Source organism: Siniperca chuatsi, linkage group LG8 (assembly GCF_020085105.1).
Source record: "Siniperca chuatsi isolate FFG_IHB_CAS linkage group LG8, ASM2008510v1, whole genome shotgun sequence".
NCBI lineage: Eukaryota > Metazoa > Chordata > Actinopteri > Centrarchiformes > Sinipercidae > Siniperca > Siniperca chuatsi.
In genome coordinates this window covers 27,738,204-27,757,527 of record NC_058049.1, presented here as the reverse complement: position 1 = coordinate 27,757,527, position 19,324 = coordinate 27,738,204, and the positions used below count along the sequence as shown (strand labels likewise).

At 40.0% G+C, this 19,324-nt stretch overlaps 2 protein-coding genes and 1 pseudogene across 3 annotated transcripts; 2 read left to right on the top strand and 1 right to left on the bottom strand.

The window, feature by feature from the left end:
- Positions 1 to 43: 43 nt before the first annotated feature.
- On the bottom strand, positions 44 to 18,872 carry hspa9 (heat shock protein 9). The gene is made up of 16 exons (XM_044204973.1): positions 18,542 to 18,872; positions 17,551 to 17,609; positions 17,099 to 17,186; positions 14,578 to 14,759; positions 14,115 to 14,239; positions 13,951 to 14,024; positions 7,914 to 8,020; positions 7,577 to 7,739; positions 7,390 to 7,482; positions 4,356 to 4,565; positions 3,800 to 4,027; positions 3,417 to 3,639; positions 3,087 to 3,181; positions 2,864 to 2,956; positions 2,309 to 2,449; positions 44 to 1,528 (listed from the first exon to the last, which is right to left on the bottom strand). The coding sequence occupies exons 1-16, from the start codon at positions 18,620 to 18,622 to the stop codon at positions 1,454 to 1,456; spliced, it is 2,037 nt and encodes a 678-aa protein (XP_044060908.1). The 5' UTR covers positions 18,623 to 18,872; the 3' UTR covers positions 44 to 1,453.
- Positions 8,027 to 10,706, top strand: LOC122880159. Of its 2 annotated transcripts, XM_044205008.1 has the most exons (8): positions 8,027 to 8,506; positions 9,415 to 9,485; positions 9,573 to 9,749; positions 9,840 to 9,901; positions 9,984 to 10,070; positions 10,157 to 10,198; positions 10,519 to 10,554; positions 10,653 to 10,706. In XM_044205008.1, the coding sequence occupies exons 1-7, from the start codon at positions 8,349 to 8,351 to the stop codon at positions 10,552 to 10,554; spliced, it is 633 nt and encodes a 210-aa protein (XP_044060943.1). In that variant the 5' UTR covers positions 8,027 to 8,348; the 3' UTR covers positions 10,653 to 10,706. The 2 variants fall into 2 exon arrangements, with proteins under 2 accessions (XP_044060943.1, XP_044060942.1); XM_044205007.1 differs by lacking the exons at positions 10,519 to 10,554; positions 10,653 to 10,706 and having other exon boundaries at positions 10,157 to 10,300.
- On the top strand, positions 10,704 to 12,723 carry LOC122880153 (annotated as a pseudogene).
- Positions 18,873 to 19,324: the final 452 nt, after the last annotated feature.

Genomic DNA, 19,324 nt, shown 5'->3' with positions numbered 1-19,324 from the left:
TACTGCACATACTGATTCTATTAACTATTATCAAACCACACAGTCACATTTCAGATTTTTATTAGAAAAGACAGCAAGTTTCCATGACCCTCAATTTTCACTCCAGTAATATAATCCCTCCCCCCAATTTCAATTCAATACCTTGCCTTCTGCCTGCCTCTTTGCTCCCTTCTTGTGTAGAGCTCCTGGGATCACTATCAGGCAGGCAAACAGCAACAATCACATTACACAGAGCACTTTACGGCAGCTACAAAACTTCCCTCTGGAGGAGAATGACATGGCTGGGCTCATTAAATTTCCCCATTCATGTACTGTTTTGTTGCATCCCAACTCTTGCTCCTGTTGTCTGTCTGAAATGAGAAGTAATCTAAGGCCTCATCCTCTATTGTACAATTTCAACATCCAGATTCAACTGACTTATATTTAGTTTAGCTGGAGTCAGCAATACCTTCAGACATGTATTTCACAGTCAAAACTCTGCTCTGTTTAAGATGAATGCTGCAGAAGAGGATGCAAATAATTAAGACAGATCAAGGCCTTCCATTCTTTTACATCAAAAATGAGACAAATTAACTAAAGTTTTACCTCCGCCTCACACAGACATATTTATTTATAGTCTGTCCTTCCCGCCATTAGTCTGTACGAAAGTTTACTCTAGCCTTACATCCTCTGGCATTGAAAAGCCTGTTTAAATGTCACAGGACATGAGAAGAAATAGGAACAAATACGATGATCATTATTTCTCCCAGAGTGCTGCAGATGCATTTTTACAGATTTCAAGAATAAAATTGATTAAATCACCTCATCACTGCAGTTTCGCGTTAGTTTATACGTCTTTAGGGTGCACTCAGGACAACTGAGAAGTGTCAAGTTACTTATATATTTTTGTACAGTAACTTCCCACCTCCAAGTTAGCCATTGCCATTCAAACAAGACAGCTATAATTGACGTAGAGCACTGTACAATATTACATTATGTAGACCAGGTAGGGCTGTTCCCGGTACCAAAGCTCGAACAGTGTACAAGCTTTTGAATTCACAAACAACAAAAACTACTCAGAGCCATAAACAAGCCGAACTGCTTCAGATGATGGAGCCAAAAAACACGAAACCTGCCTGATGTCTTAGACAAACAAAAAAAAAAAATGCAAAAAAATAAAAGACCTTTTACTACCTCATAATGTAAATGAACAGCTTTGTAAAAATAAACATACATGTTTATGAGACAATTAAATTACAAACAGACAAGATATCATAGGACACATGGAGGAGCATACACTGACATTTATCTTTTTGCTAGAATATTTTACTGCCAAAACACAGTAGAATAATATATTACGGTGAGAATGACTATGATTCAGCTTGTCACTCAAGACTGCCACCCTCCCCATCGACCTCCTAACCGGACAGTCCTCTGTTGTCATAGAAACCCTGTGACACCCAAGTATAAAGGTCTACTGCTGGCCTTCTTTCTTCTCTCCCTCTGATGAGCCTGAGCTGCTGTTACTGCTTTCCCGCTCTGCTGCCATCTGCAGGAAGGAAGGGATATGTTACAGGTGAGAAACATGCATGTGAAATTTTCAGACTGAATCTGATAATGCTGTATTTTACAGGTCTGCAATTTCCTATTAATTTTCTAAGGATTTCTTAGGATTTTTGTTGGAAAGAACTATGTGGTTTGGTATTTATTATAGGTACTAAAATATAGACAGTGTCAATTAATTCATTACAAATGATTGCTAGTGTAACCCAGTCTGTTTAGTCTGTCAGTGGATAGCAGGTCTGCTGAACATTTGTCATGTCTACATCAAACACAATAAATAGAGCTGAAACTATTAGTCGATTAATCAATTAGTCAATTGACAAATAATTAGCAACTATTTTCAAAATTGACCAAAGGATTTATCGAAAAATCTGAAGAAAATAATCTGCAGATGAATCGATAATGAAAATAATTGCTGTTAGTTGCAGCCCTCAATGAGTATAATGAATAATGAATTAATATTAACGTGGGTTTAAATAGAGCAGGTCTTTCCCCATAATTTAATACCAAATTACATAGTTCTTACAAGGAAATGTCCTCAGAAATAATTACATTAAAAAAAAAAAGCCATTTGATGCACACGTACACCAATAATTTTGAAACAAGTATGTCATCAAACTACATCCAACATTATGTGGCAATTTAATTTTTTTAATTGATTTTCATGTTTCCCAGCATTGTCATCAACTATGTTTATACCCTGTTTCTCTCATTCGCTCAATTGTTTTTGTACAATATCTCCTTGGTCAATTCTTTAGAGGATTACCTTCTTGTATGCCATTTCAAAGAGTTTGAGCGATGCCTGCTGCAGGGTGGTGGCCGCCTGTTTGATGTTCTCTCCTGTTTCTGAGTCCTTGTTGGCCAGAAGATCCCTGACCTTTGAGATCTCCTCCTTGAGCTTGGTGCACTGTGAGTTTACGGATCGGAGAGGAAACATGAATGATGAGCTGGGTCATGTGTAAAAGACATGACCAGTACAAACTGGAGGATCACCCATAATCACAAAAGGATCATCTTCGTGCTACAAATACATAGTACAGCAGACAGTGTTACATGTCTATGGCCATGTTGGCAGGACTCAAACCCTTATTTTCAGTATGTGGTTACTTACTATATCCCCATCATTCTAGACTTTCAGACAGCTAGATAAACGTTATCTCAACAATTAATTCAATGCATCCATGAAGCAAGCACAACTGGGAATGTCAATTAACTGATTGACTGGGCAAAAACTACAAGTACTAAATTTTTTGATTCAAACAAGCAAATTTACACCACAAACTTTATCACTGTAAACTAAAAATAAAGATTTAAGTTTTACCTCATCAGTAGGAAGCTGGTCCTTGAATTCCTCCATCTTGGATTCTGTGTCATGGATGATGCCCTCAGCCATGTTGACGGCCTCCACACGGTCCTGTGCACAATAAAATGAGGGTTAGATGGGATGAAGTACACACAGACAAAACCATATCAGTGAATCAACCATTCAATTAAAACACAGACTCATTTTTGTGTTAATCCAAGTCACTGTTTCCAGTCTTTACCTTCCTTCTCCTGTCCTCCTCTGCGTACTTCTCAGCATTCTTGATCATGTTCTCGATGTCGTCTTTACTGAGACCTCCTGATGACTGGATCACAACTGAGGAGAGATTGTTTAGACAATCAGCGAGCAGTAGTTTGACATTTATATCTGCTAATTAAAACTAGTGATAAAAACAAAAGAAGGCAGAGAACAAATGGTGCAAAATCCCTAAAATGCTGCTCCCAAACCAAATTCATTAATGAACCTTTTCATTTAAGCCAAATATTCAGTATTTGTCTACTGGAACAAGACTTTGTTAGCAAGCTTACTGACTATTCAGTCAGGCACTTACTTTGCTGTTCTCGGCCTGTGCCCTTGTCCTTGGCGGAGACATGGACGATGCCGTTGGCGTCAATGTCAAAGGTGACCTCAATCTGAGGAACACCGCGAGGGGCAGGGGGGATTCCCACCAAAGTGAACTGACCCAGCACCTTGTTATCTGTTGCCATCTCTCTCTCTCCCTGACACACCTTGATCTCTACCTGAGTCTGTCCATCAGCTGCTGTGGAGAACACCTGGAGGGGAGCAGAAAGAATAACTTTAGGACATGTTTACACTTACATTTTACACCTGTCAACACCTTTTTAAAAATAGAGTCAACAGAAAGAGGCAAATGGCTCAATGAAAAGCAGTCACTCTGGGCAAAATCACACCATGCAGTGTTGGTTTAAGTACCTGACTCTTCTTCGTGGGAATTGTAGTGTTCCTGTTGATGAGTTTGGTGAAGACTCCGCCCAGGGTCTCAATACCAAGTGACAGTGGTGTCACATCCAACAGCAGCACATCAGTGACATCACCAGCCAAAACACCACCCTGGATGGCTGCTCCTATGGCAACGGCCTCGTCAGGGTTGACAGACTTGCTGGGAGCGCGTCCGAACAGGTCCTGAACCGTTTGTTGAACCTGCAGAGCAATGGAATGGTTCAATGTAAATTAACATGATTTCCACTGCAACATTAATGTGTGTTGTGACTGTTAATTGCTGCCAGAAAACCCAATAACCGTGTTACCCATTTTAGGTAGTCTATGGGCTTGTTGGCAGAATAATGTCACCTTGCCACCTGGACTCTTGCATCTTTAAATCAAGGACCACAGTGGAAATAAGTCTTAGATTGGTGTCATCCTTGACATTTTTGTAGCCACGTGTGAATTAATATCCTCCTTCTCATAATGTAAAAATCTAGACTAAAAACTTTTTATTAGGACCTGTAGGCTCAGGGGTATACTGTACCTTGGGCATACGGGACATGCCGCCAACCAGCAGCACCTCTCCTATGTCTCCCTTGGACACCTCTGCGTCCTGCATGGCCTTCTGACAGGGAGCCACGGTGCGGCGGATCAAGTCAGCCACGATCCCTTCAAACTGAGCGCGAGTCAGCTTCATGTTGAGATGTTTGGGACCAGAGGCATCCATAGTCAGGTAGGGAAGGTTGATGTCAGTCTGCAAGAGAGAACAAACAATGTGATCACATTTCGGTTTCACCACTTCAAATATCCAAGAACAAAATGTGACACGGTCACCGATGACAGCCATTAAAGCTTACTAATAGTTTCAGTTTTGTTTTTATCAAATGTGAAAAGTTGTATTTAAGTGTTTTGGAGCTCCATGTGAAGTTCTGTGCAAATACACCTTTTCCTCAGTGAGCTACACCCATTTGTAGGATACTGTATTGGGTGTTTATTTTTTTTAGACGAAAATTTGACAATGTATGTGTTGACAATGTCAATTTTGGTGCTGACTTTATATTTTGGTCAAAATCAAAGTAAATATCAAAGTGTTATATATCATTAGAAAATATATATGGAAGACTGCAGTTTGTAGTAGAATAAAATTTGTGTTTTTGAAAAACACTAAAAACACAAACACTCCAAACTTTTACATTGTACCCTATTGCCAGGTTGTGAAGCAGTTTCTGTGTGCCAGCAGACAACGTCACAGTGACGGCACTTTCAGGTGGCACATTTGCCACAATTTGCACATCGTCTGTGTCCCTTTTGGGCTGTACCAGGTGACCTGCCCTATCCAGTGGTGGCCCCTGATGCCCCCTCAGGGTTCTACTCATCCGTCAGGGTTCTACTGGTGCTTATGCAGACCGGGACATATCTGCTCCTCTGTTTGGGGTGGGGCAATCCCTTTAAACACCACACAGCGCAGCAGCCAGCTCCTCCATGAACTCCAGGTGAGTCTTGTGTACTTTTGAACACTGTTTGTGGTACAGTATATAGCTGTTTGTTGCAGCAGAAAGTGGTACAGCAGGTAGTACTTGACCTGCGCAGAGAATAGTACTGGATGAGCTGGTCAGAGAGGTCAACTTCCCCATGTACCTGTTGTAGTCAGTCAAAGCATCAGGTACTGCGATGACCTTCTCCCTGCTTCCCGTCTCCTTGTCCTTTGCATTCCTCGTCACAGTCTGACCACTGAACACTTTGTGGATGGTGGAGCACACTGACACCTCTCTGGTGTCCATCCATTTGATGATCAGCAGCTCCTGTTCCCTGATCCATTTGATGGAACCCCTAGCGCTTTTTTTGCTGAATGCATTCACTGTTCAAAAGGTATCTCTTCGGGTGTCCCAGAAAGTGCCACATGCAACATAGCCCTGCTCATAAGGTCTTTGAAGAGTTTTCGGCTTATGTAAAAATTGTCACAATAGAGGTGGTATCCTCTCCCCATGTGTGACTCATCTGTGAGTGAAATGACCACGTTGTCCTGTGTAAATGATAAAGTCAGCGGTGTAGCCATTGCTGTAGTCGGCCAGCACAAAAAGCTTCACCCCCAACTTTGTAGGCTTTGCCTTCATGTACTGGCACATGCCAATTTTGGCTATTGTGGCAACCATGCGCTCATCAATAGCAACTTGTTTCCTGGGTTGTCACAAAGCCTTGCACGCATCCCTGATGGAATTATGGGTGCAGTGGGTCATAGCCAGGAGTGCCCTTGTCCCTGTCATTGACGATATCTTTGTCTGGGTCACTTGTGCACATTTCTTGCAATGGCGAAGAACATGTCTCTGGTCATTACAGTCTTTCTCCTATATCTGTGCGCTCCTACCAACTCGTAGTACAGAGTGCGCACTGTGGAAATTTCCACTCCAGTGGAGCCATTAAGCTTCTGTTTCCCTATCATGTAATCACACGCACCATAAATCGTCCCCGATTGTCATAAATGCATCGGAAAGCTGAGAATCTGGTGACTCTGACACAAAGCTTGTCTCCATCATAAACGGTTATAAAGTTATTTAATGTTTTGTAGAACATGTCTAGTGTAGCATCGATGCTACGCTTGGTTTTAGAGGATTAAGGTTTAACCAATAAATAGTGCAATAATTGTCAGAAAAACTGTCATGTACCTCAGATATGATGCAGTAGAACTGATCAATACTATACTGGGTTTCTATGTAAAGAACCAAATCTCAAATGGATTCCAATATGATATTTTCATTAGATTTTTTATCCCTAATCCCTGGGTTTCAGTGGGTTTAATGTCCTGTGGTGAGTGTTTAATTTAAATTCTGGAGGAAACAAATCAATCCCTCTATCAATACATAAATCCATCCCTCCTTCCTCCCATGAATATCTGCACAAAATATTCAGAAAAAGAAAAAAATCAAATTTAGTGCTATTAAAAAGTTCAGAAGTTTGGTCCTGTACTAGGCCTGCCCTGCTGTCAGTATCAGGACTGTCCACTCTAACTGGGCTGAGTTCTGCAGCAGCTCAGCAGCAGCAGACTCAGAAACAGAACCTGCTGCAGTTAAGTACAACACAGGACCGTCTTTACCAGCTCTATTAACAATGAGCCAGAGACACACACTTGTCTAGACAGATGACAGAGCTGGATTGTGGGTACAAGGCTAAAGAATAAGACGGTGTAGTTCCTCATTTGTCCAGGAATGTTCTATCGTAGAAAAGGTTTCAGTCGTAGTCATCTGGACACTGTTTTCAGAATCAAGGCGTTTTGGCTCATATCCGGAAGTTATTCTCAATTGTGAAAAATGGGACTTCCGGATGGGAGCCGAAACATCTTGATTCTGAAAACAGTGTCCAGAAGACTACGACTGAAACCTTTTCTACGAAAGGCTAAAGAATCTTAGATAAGTGACAGTAAAGAATAGACAAATTCAGTGCCAAAGTGTATGTTCTTACTCTGTAAGTTTTGGGTACAATTCCTAATTTTTAATTTTCCATCTGAACTAAATTTGTATATGAACTGGTAATAAATGTGTAGTTTGACTTGACACCTGTGAGGATAAAGGTGCTCTGTGTACCTGCAGTGAAGAGGACAGCTCACACTTGGCCTTCTCAGCAGCCTCTCGGACTCTCTGAAGAGCCATGTTGTCTTTCATCAGATCCACACCAGACTGAAAAAGCAAGAAATAACGCACATCAAATCCTGAAAAGCAGACTGAACTACAGGTGAGAGGCTTATCGAACAGAGAGACTCAAATTATTTGCCTCTTTCTTGAACTCCTTGACAATGTGTTTGAGGAGGTGCTGGTCGAAGTCCTCTCCACCCAGGAAGGTGTCGCCGTTGGTGGACTTCACCTCAAAAACTCCTTTCTGGATCTCCAGGACTGAGATATCAAACGTACCTCCACCCAGATCATACACAGCAATACTGGAAACAGACAAGTCCGTTTAACACAGGCGCAGCAAAAAAAGTAAAATATCAAGCACTTTAAGTGTTTCTCTATGCAGAACCACTTATATATCTCCATGTTTCAGTACAAACTGATACTACTGACTGTAGTAGTAAACACCAGCAGTGTAGTACTGGTCCTTCTCTACTCACATTTTATCCTGGGTTTTGTCCAGGCCGTAGGCCAGAGCAGCGGCTGTTGGCTCGTTGATCACACGCAGTACATTCAGACCAGCAATCTGACCAGCATCTTTGGTAGCCTGGATGTCACAGAAATACATAATACATTTGATAATGTTGTGGGGTGCTGGCCATGCAATGTTTTGTCCACACTACGAGAAAGGTTACAGGAATTACCAAACAGTGTCCTGTTGCACAAAAGTAGAATTAAGACATCCGGGATAAATGACTCAGCTGAGCTCAATAAAGCCAAAACATGTGCGTCCAGGCTTAATTGGTTGCACAAAGACCAAGCCAGGATGAGCAGACACGGATTCATTAAGCCAGGTGAAACCAATCCTGGATAGGTGCGCGCTCACGGCTCACTCAAATAGACCCCGCCACAGATCACAGATTAACTGATTTACCATGGCAACTAGAGCCGCGTACTTTCCCCCGTCGGAAGCACAAATCCTCATGGAGGCATACGAGGAGGTAAAAGATATAATTAAGAAGAAAGGCAACACCGCCACAGTGATAAAGCAAAGAGAAAAAGCGTGGCAAAGTATTGCAGACCGCCTGAATGCGTAAGTAGTGCACAATTACACACTCACCGCTCCGCTGAAACATCACAATTACAAATCAAATATTTAATTCACATCTCCAAAAACGCAGTTGTACTGTAATTATGAAACGGTTAAATTTTTTATTGAAATGCACTGCATATATGAGTGAAATTGTGTAACGTAACTCCATCACACTGTATAAAGCTATGATATATTATTATTAAAGCCTTACATTATTATTTTACGTTACTACGCTCAGTACGGTTTAATCTTAGCCGTTGTACTCTGCTTATTATGTTGTCCACGGTTTTTGTGTTTCCCCTGCTTTTATTAATGTAAAGCAGCTTTGACAGAATGAAACAATTGTGAAAAGTGCTATATAAATAAAATTTTCTTGAATACATAGATGAGCTATAATAATAATCACTTTAATTTATATAGCGCCTTTCAAAAGGACCCAAGGTTGGTTGCTCACTGCACTGCAAAAATGTCTTTCTTACTTAGTATTTTTGTCTTGTTTTCAGTCAAAAAAAAATATCTAAAAAAAATCTTAAATATTTTCTAGAGCAAAATAACCTAGGAAAATAAGCAAAAAACTCTGCCAGTGAAACAAGAGAACTTTTCTAAAAGTAAGTGTTTATGGAAAAAGTAAACTTATTTCAAGAGAATTTTTCTTATTATATTGACAGATATTTAAATTTTTTGCTTGTTTTAAGCACACATTTACTTGAAGTTTATATTTTTGGTCTAAACCTATACTTATTTTGCTAGGTCATTTAGAAAATCAAGAAAATACATCTTTTTAGTTTTTTTTTTTTTTTATATATTTTTACTGAAAACAATACAAAAATACCAAGTCATTTTTGTCAGTGTGACTCCATTAAATGTTCTTGTGATAAAGAATGTGTGTGTGTGTGCGTGTGATGTAGATTAAACATGAACGGGCCAAAACGGACATGGCAGCAGGTCAAAATCAAATACAAGAACATTCTGCAGAATGGTATGGTCCCTGACTAATATTTAACAAAGCACAAGCATATATTGTACCCAGAAGGTGCCTGCTCACACATTGTCTGTACTGTTTTAGCAGTGAAAAAGAATACCCACAGACAAGGCATGGGTGGTGGGTCACCAAAGGCTGACCTTACCCCAGCAGAGGACATGGCCTTGGAGCTAAATAAAGGCAGGCCCGTCTTAGAGGGGATCCCTGGGGGGAAAGAGACGAGCATAGGTTCCTCCCAAGATGCCACCCGCTTCATTCAAGGTATGTCCTTCCATCTCTACATGGAATACAACCACATTCATATTGAATCAATTTGGACTGTCTGACTTTGGTTTACCTATTGCCTTGCAGTGTCTGGAAGCACTGTGTTCCTGTTAGAGCCACCAGCACAAGCACCAGACGATGCTGATCCAGTGAGTACTCCATCAAAGGCATACTGTAGGCCTGGCATGTCTTGTCTACTAGCTTCAATATGAATCCGATTAAATGTGATAGGGTGAAAGCCCCAGTGCAGCAGCAACAGCACATGATGGAGACGATGATGAGGAGGAGACCATCTCTGTGGATTCCAGAAGGCATGAGGTATCATGTTAAGACTGTGAAAGTACTATTTACTCTACAATGGTGAGGAGTCCTCATCAAAATCAAAAATCTAATTTCTTTTACAGGACCCAGATGCTATACAGTGGGAAAACCAGCCTGGCAACATAGTGCGTATTAATAAAAGGACACCACATCCTGCCAAATTCCAGCTGCGCTAATTGTATTGTGTTCACAGAGCTCACAAGCTATCAGAAAGTTGTATGGCAACCACCTCCTCGCGCCAAATAGAACTGGCAGACATAGACATTCAGTACAAGAAGAAAAAGATAGAAAATCTTGCACTGGAGTCGAAAATAAAAAGAGGACAATTAGGAAACTGGACCTTGAAATAAAAAAACTTGAGAGGGAGGTGAGATATGCCTTCAATGTACACTGTATGCTAACTGTAACACAAATGTATTAATCATTATTTTTCTTTCCTCCCCAGCTCCAAGAAGATGACACAGCTCAAAATAAAAATTAGGTATATTCTCGTAAAGTCAAGTGAGCCATGACATATGAGCTCTTATTGTGAGCACACAGGACGGTGGCATCTTTCTAAGGTATATTTTATTTTCACAGCAATCAGTACAACCAAGTCATCGTTATAAGGCACCGGCCTCTTTTGCCCACCCCCAGCACCAGGTGTGGCCACTAGCCTATATGAAGGCCCAAAATTGTGTGTTCCTTTCTGCTCTGACAATGGCATGCCCATTCTTGCGAGATGTGGTGGATGAAGAAGCACTTGTGCTGAGGAGAGCCTTCAGGCGAGAAAGGGTCTTCAGGGACCGGTTGGACCCACTGGCCTTCCCTGATGACCATCTATATGAAAGATACAGGTTTTCTGCAGATGGCATCAGGTATCTATGCAGACTACTGGGTCCCAGGATTAAGCACCGCACTGCACGGAGCCATGCACTGAGTGTGGAGCAAATGGTTTGTGTGGCCTTGCGCTTTTTGCTAGTGGAGCCTTCCTGTACTCAGTGGGGATGCAGAACAGCTGAACAAGGCCACAATTTGCCGCACAATAAGGAGTGTGTGTCTGGCTATCAAAGCATTAGCAGATGTCTTCATCTCCTTCCCTGGCCACAGAAGACTCTGTGACATGAAAGAGGAGTTCTATAGGATTGCAGGTAAGAGGATCTACAAATTACAGGACAACTGTTAACACATAGTAGGATACTCATTACTTTGTGTGACAGGTTTCCCCAATGTCATTGGTGCAGTGGACTGCACACACATAAGGATAAAAGCCCCTCAGGTGCCCATGAGGCCGATTTTGTGAATAGGAAATCCTTTCACAGCATTAATGTTCAGGTGAACATAACTTTTGATATTGTCCATTTGTGAACACTCTGCATTGCCAATGATGTGCACTGATTGGTGTAATATTCCTCATCTTATGATTTCAGATGGTCTGCAATGCTGACTGTGTGATCAGCAATGTTGTGGCAAAATGGCCTGGCTCAGTCCATGACTCCAGAATCTTTCGGGCCTCTGAAATCTATCAGTGCCTATCACAAGGTAAGCCACACAACCCCTATTTATAACCATCATGGCTGTGTCAAGAATATCACTGTGTTTATGAGGTAGTAATGATGAGATTTTGTGTTGACAGGTGAATTCTCTGGTGTGTTGCTGGGAGACAGGGGGTATGGCTGCCAGCCTTTTCTCCTGACACCTTTCACAGACCCCAGGAAGCACAGCAGGCCTACAACCATGCCCATGCCAGGACCAGGGCCAGAGTTGAAATGACCTTTGGCCTCCTGAAGGCACGCTTTCACTGCCTTCACAAATTAAGGGTCAACCCTGTTAGGGCATGTGATATTACTGTGGCTTGTGCTGTCCTCCACAATGTGGCCTGCCTGAGGAAGGAGAGGGCCCCCAGAGTGCCACCAGCCATGGACTGGGACAATCCGGCAATCTTCCCTGATGACGACAGTGGTCGGCTGCTGAGGGACCAATATGTGTTGAATTATTTTAGTTAGTATGTGTGCTTTCAATTTAGGTAAAAAATGTCCTGCTGTGGCAGAGGAAATAGGGTTTTTTTGGGTTGTTTTTTTTACGAATTTGGCCTCTTATGATGTTTGTGCGGTATACTGTGTGTAATACAAGGCTGCAGGGAGGCTACTGCATCCATTCATTTGTCTGTTCAGTTGATGTGTATGGATTTGTCCTGCATTTATTTTAGTGTGCAGACATGCAGGGTGTGTTATATACAGACCTTTGAATGTGTATGTATCATTTTGTATAATATGCTTTGATTCTGTGCTTTCCATCTTGTAGAGTCACTGTGACTTCAGTTTGAAAGGAGCTGATAGTTTACCTGCTTTGTTTTGTCCTTATTCAATAAAGGAACATAATGTTACACATTGTGTTTTTATATTCATATGGAATGTGTATTTGTTTATATGACAGAGTACTAGGGCCCCACTGAGGAAAAAGGATAAAGTCATAAATTTATGAGGCTGGTTCTTTCTGCAGAAAAGCAACATATTCTTTTTACAGTTTTGATAGTTATGACAATGTGATACTTCATATTCTGGCACATCAGCATGTCTTTGTTTATGAAACCATACTGAAGTACAATTTCACGAAATGCCCCACATCTGTCATTTTAACAACTGTCCTCCTTTAAAACAACTGGTTACAATATTATGACTTGTCTTTTTTTTTTTCCCTCTGTGGCCCTAATATTCTATCATTTTATATATAGCCTTATAGTCTATTGGAAACTGTAAATTATCTAATGATAGCAACATCATCTAAAAATCATTATTTATCCAAAATGATTGAAATTAATGATCACAAACGTTTAAATAATGACAGTGGGTCTAGTTATATGTGATAACAATGTATAGTGAGCAGTGAAATAACTATTGGTTTCCATTTGTGGCGACTGCTGACTGACATTAGGGATGAGATTAAATAGATCCTGGAATTTAGCCTGGTCTGGAGCAGGCTAGCTCCACAGAATAAATCTCCATGGTAATTTATACCATAACATATCCTCCTGCACCCTATCCAGCTTTAGTGCAACCGGATTAGGGATCAATTGAGCCAGGATCACCAAGATATCCTGGCTTAATCCCTTATCCTACTTTTGTGCAACAGGCCCCAGGTATGATCAGAGAAGCTAGTTTTTCCAAAACCTTTTATAGTTAACATTATGTTTCCAGAGCTCCTGAAACTCTAATGAATGATGCTCTCTCCTCATCTAAAGTTTTGGTAGAGCCTCAGGTGGAGACAGGAGTGGGATATGATTCACTTTGAAAAGTAGGTGTAGAAAGGTTGTATTTTATTCCACAATAAACGAACCAAGTACTCCATGGAGAATAAAAAAAAATGCCTCACATAAAAATCAAATCTGATCAGAACAAATTGGCTCATACCAAATTAAACCTTATTCCCTAAAGAATAACTTTTTTTTTTTTAAATGCTCCTTTCAATAACTTTGTATGTTGGATAATCTATCCCCTTTCTGCACATGCTTACCTACTTCAGTTAAATCAATGAAGTTTTACGTGCAATATTCCGAGTAGTGCATCTTTCTATTCGAAACAATCAAATAGATGATTTACTAGTTTTGGGAGATACACAGGAACTTGTGTTTAAAAAAAATCCAGTAGGTGAATACTTACCAATACCAAAGCACATCAGGAAACATAATAGTGCTTGACAAAAGTTCATCTTTTCAAACACCTTTTCAGAAACCTTAGAGCTGTTCTTTCTGAAACATGACACCTTATCCGATTGTTTTAGTGTTCATGTAAATACTTTCATAGGAATTATCAATCAGACTAATTCTACTCGGAATGGATACACACTGGCCTATAAAACTGCAGCTTGAGAGTGGCATGAAGTAAGTGTGTGTGTGTACCTGTCTCTGAGAGTCGTTGAAGTACGCTGGTACAGTGACCACAGCGTTCTTCACTTTGGTTCCCAGGTAGTTCTCTGCAACACACACCAAATCATTACAAAAACTAATGATCACATATGGATAATGTAAATATCAAAGAATCACCAGTGCAGTTGCGGTCATACCTGCAGTCTCCTTCATCTTCATCAGGACGAAGGCTCCAGCCTGGCTAGGGGAATACATTTTCCCATGAGCCTCCACCCAAGCATCACCGTTAGATGCACGTACAATCTTGAAGGGGACGTTCTTCCTGTTAATGAAAAGAAACAAATTTAACTTGCAAACAGTTTATTTGTTTAGTAATTTTGTCTAAAATATCAAACATTAGCTCAATGCTTTTTGTTATTCATCTGGGTATAAGTTTTTTCAGTAGTTTGTATCCACAATGGGGGGGGGTTATCCCAGGAAATTGATCCTGATGGGATGTCTTTAAAGTGTATATTTACTCTACTACAACCTTTCTGCACCACACAACAGCAAGTGGTGACATTAATCACCATTTCCCAGGAAGTAATTAGCATACGTTACTTTTGAAGTGAGTAAATGCAATAATGCAAATTGATTTAAATAGGCCAAAGATGCACTCACAGGTCCTTCTGGACCTCTGCGTCATCATAGCGACGTCCAATCAGTCTCTTGGTGGCATATAGTGTGTTGTGAGGGTTGGTGACAGCCTGGCGTTTAGCGGGCATGCCCACCAGACGCTCCCCATCTGCTGTGAAGGCGATGACTGACGGAGTTGTCCTGGCTCCCTCTGCGTTCTCCAACACCTGAGAGACAAATAGAAATTCTTTAGTGACTTCATGAAACTTCAGACTGGGGGCATCATTGTTAGTCTTCCCTGACTGATGCACTATTTGACTGCCTTGTTTACTCCAAGTTGTCCGTCAAACTACTGCTCTTTATCTGCATAATAATATCACATACAGATTCACTTACAGATTGTATAATCACCTCTTTTTACAAACAGATCCTTATTTCCACGAAACTAAACTGAAAACTACTAACACTAGATAAGAATGTCCTTAGAGATACAGACTGTGTCAGAACTTGATTGGTCTAACATTCTCCAAACACCTCAGTTTACGAGAAAACCCAATTTTCCAAAGCAAATGTGGTGAGTGCTGCAATTCAGTTACACAGAAAAGTGATATTCAGACACAGCATGAAGGCAAACAAATTACATTGAAAGACTAACAAAAACACTTATAGAAACTAACAGAGGCAGTGTCACTCTAGGTGCCACAAATAAAAGGGGGAACAACATGTCAGCTGTTGAAAATGTTTCAACCTGAAATTAGTGGTTATCCGACCTGTGAGCCTCAATGACTGTACTGAGTCAGGAACAGAAAAAAGGAGGGTCTGAAAGACAAAAAGAAACTGGACCTCCTGGTAAGTTTGACTGTCTGTCTGAGATCTCACATAGTGTCGCTGCTTGATGTCAGAGCAAAGATTAGTTGGAGAACTCATCCTTTGACTCTTTACTAAGACAGCCTGATAAAAATGTATCTATATGAAGCTTCCACAGTTTTTAATGTGCGAGAGAAAACACCAAGGCATCAACTTTGTAAGAGCTGCTGCACACTCCTCTGCTTACAAAGCTATTGCTATTACAAACCATTTTTCAGCTCCATGGAGCATGCTGTCATGTTTTTGTATCACCTAACATCAAGCCACATATTTGGTTACACCATTACCAAATATATTAGTATCAAAGAAATTCATGAGGCATTAGGGAGTAAATGGGATGGGAGCAATCTGTACCCAAGAAATCAATCAAGGAAAAACTACACACAGACTTCCAAAATGCACTAATTGTTGTTTGTATACATTAAATGCCAGAGGCAGTAACTGTCAGAGGTCCCAAATGTTGTCTTAAAATAACAGGCTTATAGTCTGGTGAAACAGCTTTTGCAAATTGTGTGCCTGATTAGGAATTTAATCAGTTTCACTCCTTCGCTGAAATTTAATTCAAACTATCACACCTGTCAAAAAGCCTTAATTGACCTGTCTGTATTGAAGTAAATGTTTTCAAGCCTAAAATGTATTGCATTTGCAAGGGTTTTTCCTCCTTCCAGTAAACACAAAAATACTATCACAAGACATTGTTTGTAAAAACAATTTCTATGCCAGCATCAACTGTAACCTTTCCTGGACCTTAATTTTACAAATAAAAATTAATCTCTCAAATATGTACTTTTATCTAAAATATACACTACAAGGCAGAAAATGGATTCTGTGTGTGTCAGGATGTGGCCACTAATCAGATATACAGCTACATCTGAAGGCCAGAGATTCTGCACCACACTGAAGTAACATGTTAACAAGGGCATCACAAGTTTATTTCAATCCGATTTAGAGAGAAACTGAAATATTTGAGTGTATAAGGAGAATACATGTTCACATGAAAAATGTGAGAAAAAGTTATGTCAAGAATGAAAAAAAAAAAAAAAAAAAGGAGTTATAGAGAACACTGGCTCCATTTTTCACCTCCGCACAGCTGACCAATCATGACAAAGTGGGTGTCACAAAGTGGGTGTGAATTAGAGTGGATTTTCCCATCCCACTCCCACAAAAATACTTCTGTGCAGTTCCAATCCCAGAAGAATGACTCCTGTCCCATTCTGTTCCCGAATTTTTTTTAATTAAAAAAAAAAAACAACAAAAAACCCCAAATTATTCATATTAGAACTGTATATTTATATATAAAAACTGACTTATGATTCCCATCCTGCCCGCTCCCATTGACTTTTTTCCCCCCTGTCCTTTCCCAGTCTTGTAATGAATAGTGAAATTGACTCCCATCCCGCCAGAATCCCATGACCCATAGGTCAGCCTCTAGTGTGAATGTCGTATCCTCGGTGTTGGACAGAACCCCCCCCCCCGACATAGGGAAGGTGTGGGAGAAGGGCGTTTCCAAAGCTATTCGACCACCCACCAAGCACTTCTGATAGAGTATACTGGCCCCTTAATGGTCAACATTTAACTTTCAATGTAAACATATCGAACTGTCGAGGACAAAAAGCTCACGTTGATCAGCTCAGCTATGAAAGCTGACCACATACTGTACTATCTATGACAGACGTGTGAAATGTCTGTTCATCCTCACTTTGGCCTGTTTCCCCTCCATGACTGCGACACATGAGTTGGTGGTTCCCAGGTCAATGCCAATGACTGCACCCTTGACTGCTTCTGACCTACAACACACAACACATACATTGTAATAATAATAATAATAAATGTATCATAAGTTTTACTACAATGTTTTTAACAGTTACACGATGTTTACCTCATCTTCATAGGATATCTATCTACTTTATATAATTTTTAAAAAAACTTAAATCCTACTCTTTGGTACTAATAACTGAGTACCTATGTGAGAACCTATAATTCAAAGTTATAAATGTGGATTGGAACTTGCGACATTTACCATACTGTATTTCTGCTAGTGTATATCAACTACTTATTGACTCTACTACTACTACCACCACCACCATGTATTTTCCAACTGCATATTTTCAGGACACTTTATGCCATTTTAGGTTTTGTGCAGATACTCACGCATAGTCCCTCCTGGACAGAACTCTGAGTGTGTCTGGTTGGAAGCCACTCCAGCATGCCTATGAACACATAACAAAACAGTTACACAGCTGCTACAAAATATTGTCTTTTAGCAATAACCTAATACAATATAAATAATACTTAATTTCAGTTGTTTTTGTTCTTTAATTTTCATCAATGTCACAACAAATCATGTTACTTATAACATGATAACTATAAAGTTCAATTTAAGAACTTTATCAGAAATGTGTAGAAATGGAAAAACGAGCAACAAGATCACAAACTTAAATATTCCATACATCTTAAAATCTGAAGGTGGTAAAATGTTGAAAAACAGCTGCCAAACTGACAGGCGTCTATCAGGTCATCTATGACAAAATAACAAATTAATGTTAAGAAGCAGCAAAACGAATAATGTAGACGATCAATAAGTTATGAATGTGTTAGTCAAACTTTGGAACAACATGTGAGAAATATTGCAGCATGTTGGGGGTGGGGACACCTCATTGAAGGTCACTCAGCAGCGTCAGTCTGTCGAACCAGTAAGCCAATATCTCACAGCATACATGCTGACTTAAAAATAGTAAATAAGATACTTATACAGTTATTATTTAAACACAGTGCAGTGTGTAGTTTAACCAAATGCGTGACAGGTAAGACGTCAAATGTAGGCTAAACACCTGACCACCAAACTTGTCACTTCAGCATCGTAAATGCGAACTCATGCATTTTAAGTTAAGCAACAATGAACACAGTGGCAACGTTGTTTTGCGTAACACCACTTAATATTCGTGTTGATTGTGTCAATTAAATAACACAGGCCGCTTCTTCATAGCCAACTACAAATGCGGTCTTGATAGTCACGATTAAAAAAGCTGGCCTCAAGCTAACACTGTTAGCATGCTAAGCTAGTCGGCTGCTGGTCAAATCTCGTAACTATGCTTAACATTAGCGTATGTAACTTACTTAGATGAGTATGTTTGAAACTCACCTTCTTAATCAAAGAGGACACATTTCTTGTACAGTTCCTTGTCGGGAGAGTCCTTGAAACGCTTCTGGTGACACTCAACATTTTGACAACTCGGCTAACTGAATCTAATAAAACGTCCGCAGCGTTTAATATCGAAACAGACTCCCCGAACTGTTGGACAGCGAAGAATAGCTAAAAGATGTAAAATCTCCGGGTGTCTTTAGACTTCCAGACGGCGTGTCCAGGGTAAAGCTAGAGCTCAGGTCCAGCAGAACTGCTTGTCTTAAGACCGCAACAGCAAAAAAACTGCGACGCTTGTTCTGGAATTATCCAACACATGTTGCACCATGCACCAGCTGAAGGACCCCAAATTGGGTTGCACATTTAGTGCCTGAATGGTTTTTATCAGTTAAGAAAATATTATAGAATTGTTTATGAAATAAACATGTTTTATTTTATTAATAATATGATATAAATAAGATATGAAAAGTTTTAAAATCGGAAATTAAAAACATTTCTGCTACTTTTTGCTTTTTTGTGACCATGAACAGAATAGGACAGATATACGTAATGGGCATGTGAAGGTCATAGGCTGCTATTCATTAGTAGTTCCACTTCCCTTTAAAAAAAATAAAAAAATAAAAAAGTATTTTAGATAACACAAATACATTAACAATATATACACTGAACTGTCCATATCAGGCGTACAAGTACAAAGTAAAGAAAATGAAAGACAAGAAAAACAAAACTTGTATGCAATTCCAGATGAATTTATTCAAGCATATTTTCTTTGTAATGTCAACC